The sequence below is a fragment of the Danio rerio genome, chromosome 5 (assembly GCF_052040795.2).
Source record: "Danio rerio strain M-AB ecotype USA chromosome 5, GRCz13ab, whole genome shotgun sequence".
Classification (NCBI taxonomy): domain Eukaryota; kingdom Metazoa; phylum Chordata; class Actinopteri; order Cypriniformes; family Danionidae; genus Danio; species Danio rerio.
The window spans coordinates 47,751,132-47,763,023 of record NC_141025.1 but is presented as its reverse complement, the minus strand read 5'-3'; the positions used below and the strand labels follow the sequence as shown (position 1 = coordinate 47,763,023).

At 34.4% G+C, this 11,892-nt stretch overlaps 1 protein-coding gene across 2 annotated transcripts in view; it reads left to right on the top strand.

Annotated features, from left to right (window-relative positions):
- The first annotated feature begins 604 nt into the window (after positions 1-604).
- The window catches only part of poc5 (POC5 centriolar protein homolog (Chlamydomonas)), a 20,997-nt gene continuing 9,709 nt past the window's right edge, over positions 605-11,892 (top strand). Inside the window, exons 1-7 of one of the 2 annotated variants that reach the window (XM_087254102.1) lie at positions 605-706; positions 3,568-3,651; positions 3,768-3,912; positions 7,276-7,356; positions 7,458-7,639; positions 7,722-7,898; positions 10,908-11,012. In XM_087254102.1, coding sequence (XP_087110228.1) covers positions 3,568-3,651; positions 3,768-3,912; positions 7,276-7,356; positions 7,458-7,639; positions 7,722-7,898; positions 10,908-11,012 — 774 coding nt within the window. In that variant the 5' untranslated portion in view covers positions 605-706. Of the gene's footprint in view, positions 707-3,567; positions 3,652-3,767; positions 3,913-7,275; positions 7,357-7,454; positions 7,640-7,721; positions 7,899-10,907; positions 11,013-11,892 lie in introns of both variants that reach the window. The other variant, XM_087254101.1, reaches the window with a different exon arrangement.

Below are 11,892 nucleotides of genomic sequence, written 5' to 3'. Positions count from 1 at the left end.
GTCTAAAACCTTTGCAGGTTTTGCAAAGGTTGTAAATGAAACATACATTTGCAAAAAATGTAAATGAAACATAGTAATGCACATAAAATGTCTCAAATAAAATAATAACCAAATAAATAAAAAAATAAAACTAAACATTATCCCAAATAAACAAGTCCAGAAACTTTTCTAGTTAATGTAATTGTATTGTTGCAAATTTTTATTCTTTATGTATATTTTTAGACTACATTTTACATATATCTTTAGATTATATTTTATGTTTAATTGTATTTATTGTAAAATTCTACTTTTTGTATTAATATTAGCAGACTTTGGCATCAAAAATGCTTTCAGTTTCACTAAGAAAAAAATGTAAATGTTCATTGGAACACATTTTTAAAATACTAATTCAGATTTTCATCAATCTTTATCTGACTGCATTTAGCGAAAATTATATATTATATTTTTTTGCCGTTGTGACCATTGGGAACACATGTCAACAAACAGTGAACAGTCGCTTCGCTTCCGCGTCTCTGTTACCACGGAAACGTTCTACCCAATCACAATGAACAAAATAGACGTGGAATATTCTCAACCAATCAAATCGACTTTTACTACAGCGGCTAGCATTTTGAAACTGCTTTTAACAGTAGTGTGTGTTCTTGCAGACTGGAACTATTCGCTGAGTTAATAGAATAACAAATACATTTGAACTGTCTCTGGAAAGGTAATGAACTTACACTTTTATCTCTGTTACCACGCAGTGGGTTTAGGCTAACTCACACTGCCTGCTAAGACGCTTCAGCAGGAACTTGGGTTGCACTTTTGCCTCTGGAGCTCGCTGCTTATATCGGCTTTATGCGTGACCACTGGGTCGTTCTTTGACTGTATAATATACCATATGGTCCATATAAGTAATGAACATTAGCAAAACAAAACATCAGTGAACCTTTGCCTTCCATAACGTTAAGTTCGATGAGAAATCACTGCTGCTCAAATAAACTGAAGTTAACTTCGTTAGAGTTCGTTAGATTTTATAGTTCTGTAAATATATAATTATTAGTAACATTAGTAACGTTACTCTGCATGAGGAAATGTTATCTAATTAGTCTGGTCAGTGTTTTAATTATGATTACATGGTTGAGTTAGATAGGGAACTGTTTTGAAGTAATGTTAGGTTAGACTGGAAGTAACGTTAGCTATGAATTCCTCATCTTAAGGCAAGACATTGGGTAAAAAAGATAATGGCTAACTAACTTAACTTAGTTATTCCCATACCTCCCCCGATGACTGGAACCTTTATTAATCAGGGATCACCACTGCGGAATGAACCGCCAACTTATCCAGCATATGTTTTAAACATTATATGCTTATGCCCGTCCAGCCGCAACCCAACACTGGGAAACACCCATACACTCTTGCATGCACACACATAAACTACATGTTTATGAACATGCAAACTCCACACAGAAATGCCAACTGATCCAACAGGGGCTCAAACCAGTAACCTTCTTGCTGTGAGGCGATCGTGTTCCCCACTGTGCCACAGTGCACCCCAAAGCTGTTTCGTGTGTTTTCCTAAATGTTGTGTTTAAGTTATGAAGCAAAGTTGGTTTTATGTTGCCAGCCACATTTGTTTGAACAGTGACACAGTCTCTATATTGTTTACCAAGCTACTTTAATTATTCAGTCTTTTTCGCTTTTGCCTTATAGCAATTTGATGTAAAGAATTATAATGTTGTGTATATTTATTTGACTTTCATTTTATATCAAGCCCTTGGACAGGTGTTGAGAGTTCGCAAGTTTACAAAAACATTTACAAATGCATTTGGTTTGTCCAGTGTAATTGTTATGCCCATGTCAAATAAACATTACATACGATAATATTAGTTATAAATAGAGTTTTGTGAAAAGTTTTATTGAGATGTGTTGGATCAATTGAATAGCTATACATACACAAAGGAAAATTGAGACCTGTTTAAAATGATTTAGGACCTACAAGACTAAATTTCAGTAAATTTAAGACTTTTTTTAAGGCCTAAAATTTAGTTTTTGAAATTTCAGACATTTTAAGACCATGCAGACACCCTGATATAGATTCTGTGTAAACACAGTAATTAAATACATCTCCTAGCTCCGAGTCAACTGTAGTTCAGACTCAACATTGCATATCTTGCAATGTGACTATTGCAAATGCGTACATTAAGATGCTGAAACGATGTTTTGTGCAGCCCCAGTGATCATGTAAAACCAACTTTACCTCAATTGTTTAAATATGTTAACCAGCCATTGTATGATTAGCCATGTGCTTTCAGTTCTAGCACAAAATAAATAAATAAAAATCTGGACAATGAATGAATGAATTCATGCTCCGAATGATTCTTTATTTGTTTATTTTTTAATCTACTTGTCTTAAAAGCTTTAACAAAGGGGATTCTGGATATATATATTTTAATCACTTCATAGTTCAGAAAACATTAATACTACAAAACCTTGAGCAAACTTTTTTTGTAAAACAAATAGTATATAATCAAGCAAATTATGTATAAACGTGTCCTACCATATAAACCTCCTGTCCTGAATATAGAATAAAACTGTAAAGTCTGGTGTATATTTTTCAGCGTGAAGTGCAAAATTTTTAGCCATCTTAGGAAATTTGTCTTTTTTTTTTTCAAGGAATAAATCCTGTTTACATTTTTTTTTACATTTTTTAAAAAGCACATTAGCTTAAAAATTATTATATTTCTAAAAACAATTTTTTTTTGTCTTTGCCATGATGAAATATTTAATATTTCACCTGGTACTTAATACGTAGCCAATTTTCTAAAGGTGCTATTAAAATTTACTTTAGCAGTTTTTATTTATTTTTTTATTTTTGACCAATTTGCGGAGGTGGTTGGGGGGTTGTGCAGTTTAATTCACAGAATTTCTACAAAGTTGTATACTGTAAACTCGCTGACTTTTCATTCACATCCATAACGCATGTTTATTTTTCTTATTCAAACTAAAACAAATGTTTACAGATTGATATTTTTGATCCCATAACTCTGTGGTTAGTTGTTTTGGAAAATATAACCAGATATTTCATATTGTTAACTTATGTTTTGAGTTTTTATTGCAAATGTCACATCCAATTGCTCATTTATTATTATTTAATATCAGCCAAACTAAAAGAAATAAGACATTCTGCAGATGGTAAATAAGAAATGCTGTGAAAAATGTCTTTGCTCTTTTAAACATCATTGAGGAAATTCGTAAAAAAAAAATATATATATATACAAATTTCACTGATGGGCTAATAATTTTGTCTTCAACTGTACAGTATGTAAGTGCTAATGAGGTGGATATTTTTAGTGAGGTGCAGAAGAGAAAAATCTTTTTAAGAAAACAGCCTGAAATGTATTATTGTTGGAATCTATAGACACACACTGATGAAGTGCAAAAAAATAAACGCTTAAATGTGTTTTTTGGGTATTTTCTTTTAATAAGAGTAAAAAGTGTGCCTGAAAGTTTTTGCCTGCAGTGTCTCACTTAAATGAGTCATTTAAATGTTATAACATGATAGTTTTCCTTGATTCTGTATTTTAGATGTCATCAGATGAAGGGGAGAGAAATAGTCCAGATTTGCCTAGAGATTCAGACAGGGGCAGCTCAGTTTCTTCTGCACTTCAGGTAAGTTATCATGCCCACCATCACAAAAATCACTAAGATAATTGACTGTGATTTTCTGTCATTTTGGCCAGTTTAAAGGACATCCTGGTAATCTTCCTTCTTTCTCAATTTTTCAGGATGAGTATGAAGAACTTCTACGGTATGCTGTTGTGACTCCTAAAAATGACCCAAGTCTCCCATCACAGCTGTTGAATACAACTCAACTCACCAAGAATCCACAACATACTCCTAAAAGAGACACAGCAGCTCAGCTTCTAGCAGGTACATGTACAATGTGCAGCACATACACTCACCGGCCACTTTGTTAGGCACACTTTGGGCCTATTAGTACCAATTGAGCATCGTGTCAACACCACAGCCTACCTGAGTATTGTTTCTGACCATGTACATCCCTTTTATGACCACAGTGTACCCATCTTCTGATAGCTACTTACAGCAGGATAATGCACTGTGTCATGAAGTGTGAATCATCTCAGACTGGTTTCTTGAACATGACAATAAGTTCACTGTACTCAAATGGCCTCCACACTCACCAGATCTCAATCCAGTAGAATACATTTGGGATGTGGGGGAAAGGGACATTTGCATCATGGATGTGCAGCCTACAAATCTGCAACAACTGCTTGATGCTGTCAATATAGAGCAAAATCTCTAAGGAATATTTCCAGTGCCTTGTTAAATCTATGCCACGACGGATTGAAGGAGTTCTGAAGGCAAAAGTGGGTCCAACCCGGTACTAGTTGGGTGTACCTAATAAAGTGGCCAGTGAGTGCGTTTAGGAGACAATAGAGCTGTATTGTTCCAAATTGCAGGTAAACCCACATGGAACCAAAGCACACATTCAAAGGAGCCTTAAAATATAAAGTAATCAGACAGGCTAAAACTAGGGGTGTGGAAATAAACTTGATGCACAATTTGATTACAGTTTAGAGAGTAACAATTAAATAATAAAATGATTCCCCATGCATCACAAGGCATGTTTTCATCCCATTATAATATACATAATTATTACTAACTACTAAATTAATAACCACATTGTAGTTTTTGTATACTCTTGTTTAATAAAAATACGAACAAAGATGAAATAAAACAATATTCATAATAAAATGACATTTAAAAAAAGACATTTAATAACCAGTAAGCTTTTTCTCAGATTCCTCTTCAGACTAAGAACAAAGATTTAATATTATTTAATACAGAGTTTGACTATTAGGTGTATATTTTACCCTCCCTGAATGGGTTATATGCACACAGACTTTTAATTTCAGTCAGCCATCCTCAGGGCTTCTGGTTAATTGTCATCCCATACAAAATCACAGCTTTTAAGATCTGATTTCTTTTAAAAAAACAGCGGTCTTCACTGCCTTGCTGATATATGATACAAAGTGGGTATCAGACAAAACAAAGATCACTGCATTAAACTAGATTTTCCCTTACCATATCTTTAAAATGTGTAATTTAATTTTACCCCAGTATTTTCAATGGAATTTCTGCCCTAGCCAGCTGCTAATGATGCTTAAGTCTATTTAACTGGTTATATTTGAATTACATTTTAAAATCGTTGCTGTAAAAGGAACCTTAAGAAATTGAAAACAATCACATAAAGCTTTCACTGGAAGTTCATCATTGGCTGAAAAACACTAGCTGTGCAGATGGCCAATTGTGTAATTTTTGTTATTATTATTGTTTTTATTATTATTTTTTTATTGTTATTTTTATTATGTACTTTGTTTATTTAATTTTTTAAGTTTTGTTCCTATCTATATTGTATAAAACAGTGAAATGATTGGCAGTGAAAAGTGTATGCCCTTTTAAGATGAAATATTGTATTATTTATGCTGCTACACTAAATAAAAAAATACAAGTTAATAATACAAGTAATAATACAAGTAAATGATAATTCTTCTTACTAGAAAAAATTATGCTAATTTTGCTTATTTTAAAATAGACTGGTTAGTTAATGTTTATTGTACATTATATTACAGTCAATTCCTAAAAAAGAGATCAACTTATACCTGCGTTTCAACCCATTTTCACTTTCCTATTGATTTAAAAGAAAAAAAAACAGAAAAAAAAGTTTAATGTTTAAAAAGTAGTCGGGGCAATTTATTGCATGAGGGCATTGAATCATTTAGATTTTGACTGGTATTGTTCATATAACAGGGTAACGTTTTTAATGTATTTATTTACCATTAATAGTTAGGGGTGTAGCGGAACACGGTTGATCTGTTATTCGTACGGATAACAACCCACGGTTCGAAACACATGTGACCTGCGGATTAATACATTTTTTTTTTACTTGTAGATAATCCTAAATTTGTAACACTCACAGGGAGATAGCTTCTCGTGTCATTCAAATCACATATATGAAATCATTTAGGCTTTCCTGTAAAATGAATGATGATGGAGGAAGTTGTGGTGGGTTATTCAGGATGTGCTGGGTTTCATTAAAGGTGTTTTCTGTCACTACTTGTTTATCCTGCTTCAATGCATTAAGCTGTATGATTAATCATTAAAAGTTTGGGATCTCCACACCCACCACACAACACAAAATGATAAATGATGGTGATTTGCAAATGTTTAATAATCCTTCAATTCAAATCGCTGCATCCAAATCTATGTTTGAAAAACCCAAAAATAAAGAAAGAGATTCAGTCTTTAATCTTTTGAGTTAGTTAGGAAGTTACAAACAGTCAAATAGCACAGAAGTACTGGGATAACAGATTATAATTAAGATAAAACCACTAATGTTAATGGCAAAGAATAAAATCATCATCATTTGCATTTAACTTGACAAAATGAAATAAAACATTTTTTTAATTGTAGGCAGCAATTACATTATTTAATTACAATTATTTAACCAATTTGATTAACCATCAAAATATGCCACTGAATAATTCATCAAAATGACACAGCTAGCAAAATACAAAGTTGCATGAGTGAATAACCCAATCATTTATTGAAAATGAGACTAAAAATAAATATGGGTTATACAAATTATAATGTTTGATTTATACTTTCAGCATTCCAGCAACAGAAGTAGTAATTGTGAATTTTTCACATAATATTTTACAATTTATTTTTATTCAGCTGATTATTTCTTGATTATGTCTTTAATAAAATTTCAGGTTTGATTTTCTGTTTGTTAAAACCAAAAGTGGCTTGCAGTACTGTTTTTGTAATAAATGGAAAGCAAATTACATTTGTCTCCTCTCCTTATTGGCTGATCTGAAAAATGGTCCAATCTGTGACAAAAAAAAATTATTATGTGATCAGAATTGTAAGATTTGTGACAAATCGTTACACCACAAATAATTGCTTTTAATATTGTTTTTTATGTTTGTTATTCAAATATAAATACAAATGTTCTAGTATATTTGATTGATCCTGTAAATTGCTGGTGTTAAAAGTGTATTGAATAAAAATAATTTTTTAAATTAAAACAAATACAATATATAAAAAAATATATATATAACGATTATAATTTTACAAGTTGGAAATAATACAGACACCAAATACTCTAATGAAAACAAATCATTTAGTTAACTCTATTGTTAATTTTTGTAGTCTGATGATTAACATTAATGGCACAACTAGTAAGTGTTGTTTTCTTTCTCATTTCAGATAATGAAGGACAATTAAACATCAGGGCTACACCAACTCCTCTATTAGAGGAATCCAGACCACCAAGTCGCATGTCTGAGGGTAACAACACAAAGCCATTTCAGTTAAAAAGCTATTTAGATGGAGAGATTTCTCAGGTCTCAATGACCTCTCTCATTATAATATTGGTCCCACTACAGCAGAGATCATGTCAGCCAGGTCTGTGTTGTCTGAGGAGAGATCAGCGAGGGTACAGACTGGCTCAGACAGATCACAACAAAGCAGCCCTGATGCTCTGATCACCACCACCACTGAAATCTTCATCTCAGAGGACAATCTCAACAGGATGGAGAACATTCTGGACACCTGGAGCACAACTCTTAAGGTTTGTATTGCACTTGCGGTTTTCTGCGTGTAGAATTCTTCATCTATGCACCATATTGAAATAAAAAATTGTTTCTGTGTAGAGTAATGTGATGATGGAGCTGAGGAAGTGGAAACTGGCCTTTGTGGAGCAGCACAGACTGGAGCTGAAGAAGGAGAGAGAAAAGCATGCAGCTCAGATGACTGCTGTGAATGCTGAGATGGACAGTCTCAAAGACCTGCTCAACACTTACCAGATCTCTAACCAGAGGAAAGATGAGGTGTGTGCACAAATTTAGACTAAACGGACACTTGCAGCAAGGGCAGTAGCTGTAATTTTAACAATACAGTATTAATAGTCATTATAATTTAATGAGAATATGTGCATAAGTGCATGCCCCAACTTGCAACGGTAATGACACAGTGATAATATTGCTAAAATCTATTTCTGATTGTTTTTTCATCTGATGAACAAAATACTAACCAATCAGAATACATTTTGCTTTAAAGAGTTGAATTATTAGAACAGCAAATCTGTTGCATGTACTGTTAGGGCTGTGCGAAAAATTGGAGGCAACTTTTAATATGAAAATTGTCTGTAAAGAAGGTTCATAAATCAGTAGTAAATATTCATTTCATCAGCGTTTATTACATAGTTACAAGTTAAAGTCATAGTTAACAAATGAGCTATGCAATATCGTGATCTTTATCGCTGACAATTTAATTGCCTGCTAGTGAAAGGGAAGACAGCTTTCTGAGATCATGAAAGATGTTTGTGTAACTTCCAGAGATGTATAAAGTACTAGAAACCCAGACTTGGGTAAAAGTACAAGTACTCTATCAAAAAAGGGACTTGAGTAGAAGTTGAAGTGCTCTTTAAGCATCATACTTAAGTATTCAACATTTTTTGTACTTAAGTATTGCAAGTAGTTTATTTTAAAATTTACTAAAGTAGCGAAAGTAAAAGTACAAGTGTTGTGTAATGTAGTTATTAAAGAAAGCAGTCAGAAGACATCATATTGTTTTGTTTATTTTAAATATCTGTTTTTGGGGCACGTGATTAAGCAGAACGAAAAGAAACATGGCTTACGTTACAGTTTTTCTCTCCCGCTTGAACCACAGATCTGACAGATTATAACAGCTTTAACACACACACACCTTTCAAAGTTGTGTTTCAAAAACATTCTGTAATCCACTCAAAACGCTATTGAAACCCATTTTCAGATCGCAAATTACAGGTTGTAAATGCTGTAAACGGAAGTTCTAAATAATCTACCAGAAGACGTTGGTCGCTATGGCGCCCTCCATGCAGTAGCCAAGAAAAAGGTCTATAATTGTAACGAGTAGAAATGTAAATCTACACTAGTCCCACGGTTTGGTTCGGTTACAATTATCATGCCATCGATTCGGTTCAATTCGATATATTGGTGCATTGACGATTCTTTCCTTACATAATTAGATTTTTTCTTTACAACACAATATTTTTTTTATTAAAATCTATAAATATGTTTCTGTAGTATTTGTAATACAATATTGTCATTCAACAAAGCAGTAAGATATATGAGGTGTACCCTTAATTTGACCTGCTCAAAGAAAACATTCTTTCTGAATGTATTAAACAAAACTCCAACACATGCACAGAAGACAGCATGAACATTTATAGCAAATAAACTAAACTAATGTTAATATTATCCCGCTTGCTTTTTGAGCGCTGACAGGCAAGGTCTTACACCCCTATGACTGGTCATTGCCTTCACCTGCTCAACAGAAAGGGCTGCGATCGGCTTTAGAAATAGGAGAGCTGTTCACCAATGGCGGGAAGAACAGCTGCGGTTACAGTCTGTATGCGCATAAAACGCGTTATTACAGGTAATCTGTAATACACACAGTGGAGAAAACTTGCACCTAAAGCCTGGTTTATACTTCTGCGTCAAGTGACCGGCGTAACCCACGGCGCATACAACGCGTGTAGCCGTACATTTATACTTCTGCGCGCTGTCTCTTTTGGTCTGCATTAACACTTCCAAAATGCTAGTTGGCAGTGAGGTGTTAATGCTCCTCTGAGTCAAGTTTCTTCGCTGATGTTTTGCTTTTCCTGAACACTTCCTGAATGTACAAGTGGCTCAAACTCGCTCACTTTGAGGCAGGAAACGGCGGACGTGCAACAACTTTAACTATGAGGTAAACACAAAACAAAACTTTCCATTCGGAGCTCCTTCACGGGACTCCACACTTGTAAACAATCGCTGCATCGGGCTCGCCCGACTCTCGGTCCCGCCCAGACTCGTCAGCGCTACCAAGCTGACCAATCACAGAGCTTGCGCTACGCATCGTTGCGACGTGTAGTTACATTTTTTGAGAGGTGCACGTCAGCGACGCCGATGGCCACGGTGTAGGGCTATGCGTCAACGCCGTAGCATACGCGTGTGTTTGACGCAGAAGTATAAATCAGCCTAAAGGCACGCTCGTGTCTGGATCCACAATTACTGCTTTAACAGCCAAGAGGAGAGGAAAAGTTACATCACAAATACGCCAGCAGATCAAATGTCCAAAGTGAAAGAGTTTTACAGCATTTCTCCGTAGTAGTGAAATAGCGGCTTGTGTGCTGTGCCACCTTAATTGTAGTAAGAGCTTTATTTACTCGCCCTCGCCTCCTTCGCCATAGTATTGCGACATCGCGCATAGGAGATAAATGAGTTCTGTACGTTAATAACCAGTTATGATCTATTACTGAACCGATATTAATAATTTAATAATAATCTTTGTTGCTGCTACATGGGAAAGCATGTGGAAAAAACAACATTTAAAAACATTTATCTTATTTTTCATTCATCAGTATGCATGAATTTCTGTTTAAAAGGAAGATTGTTTTTAACACATTTCTAAACATAATAGCTTTAATATCTCATTTCTAATAATCAATTGTTTTTAAATATTTGCCATGATGACAGGCAGCATTTCATATTTGACTAGATATTTTTCAAGATTCTAGTATTCAGCTTAAAGTAACATTTAAAGGCTTAACAAAGTTAACTAGCCAAGTTAGGGCAATTATGCAAATGATTGTATAACAGTGGTTTGTTTTGTTGGCTTACGTATATAAGTAAGTATATTCAAAAATTCAAATAAAAAACATAAAAATGTTATTAAAAATCGAAAAATTTATTTTCAACACACAACATGCAATGCAAAACAAACAGAAACGTTGCTCTGCTTCATAGTTTTGAACAGGCTGTAAGTGTCTGTTTTTCGCTCACTGTGGTCTCCTCTTTGACCCGTGGCGTCTGCAGGTGATCGTGAATCTGAGCAGGGCGGTTGACAGGCAGAGGCAGAAGCTGGAGCTGATGAGGAGCTTCACCCAGTGGAGAATGCGCCAGTCTGCTGCCAGAGAGGAGGTGAGACGGGGCAGCTCTGACTGACAGCTCACACACACGCACAGGGCAGATGCTTTCACACACTGCTGTTTACTCATGTCAGATTGATAGTTCAGACAGGCCTCTGTTTAGTATTCATTTTTTCTTCTTGAAGAAATTACAAGCTGACTGTCTGCATTTAAAGATGGACAAAGTACTTTTTTCAGTACTGATGCTAATTCTATTGACTGACACATTCGGCATGAATGGAAGCATTTCAGTTAAATTATAGATTAACTATATTTACATTATTGTTTTCCTTCTACCCGTAGGTGAAAGATAATACATATATGTGAATTATTGATCGATTGAATAAGACAAATAAAATGTTTCAGGATATTTTACAAGCAACAATTGTATTATGAAAATCCTGTGATTGTTTACACTTCCTTCACGTTTCACAAACCTGTTTGAGTTTATTTCTTCAGTACACCATCAAGTGATTCCAATTCAAACATTTAGGTTTGTGTGTGTTTGTTTGTTGAAGTATGGTGGCCGAGAGAGCTTAACGTGCTGCAATTTAAAAAAAGCATGTGGAATTACAAACAACGCCATCAAATTGAGAAAAGATCTTCATTTGTTTGACAGGCAAATTCTCATAACGCAAACACATTTTAAAAAAACATGCTGCGTTTTCTCACAAAGCAAACAATTTTCAAAAACGTGCTCCATTTCCTCACAGCACTTTCAAAAAGAATGGAACACAACGGAAATATTTCAAGAGGACCCTAAAACGTGACAGACCTGGCTAATACTAATGACTCAGGAATCAGGATATTAAAGTAAACAAACGAAAAGCTCACCTTTCAAAGATCACTTACAACTTTACTGAGCAATAGTCACGGCACAGCGGTGTCCATCA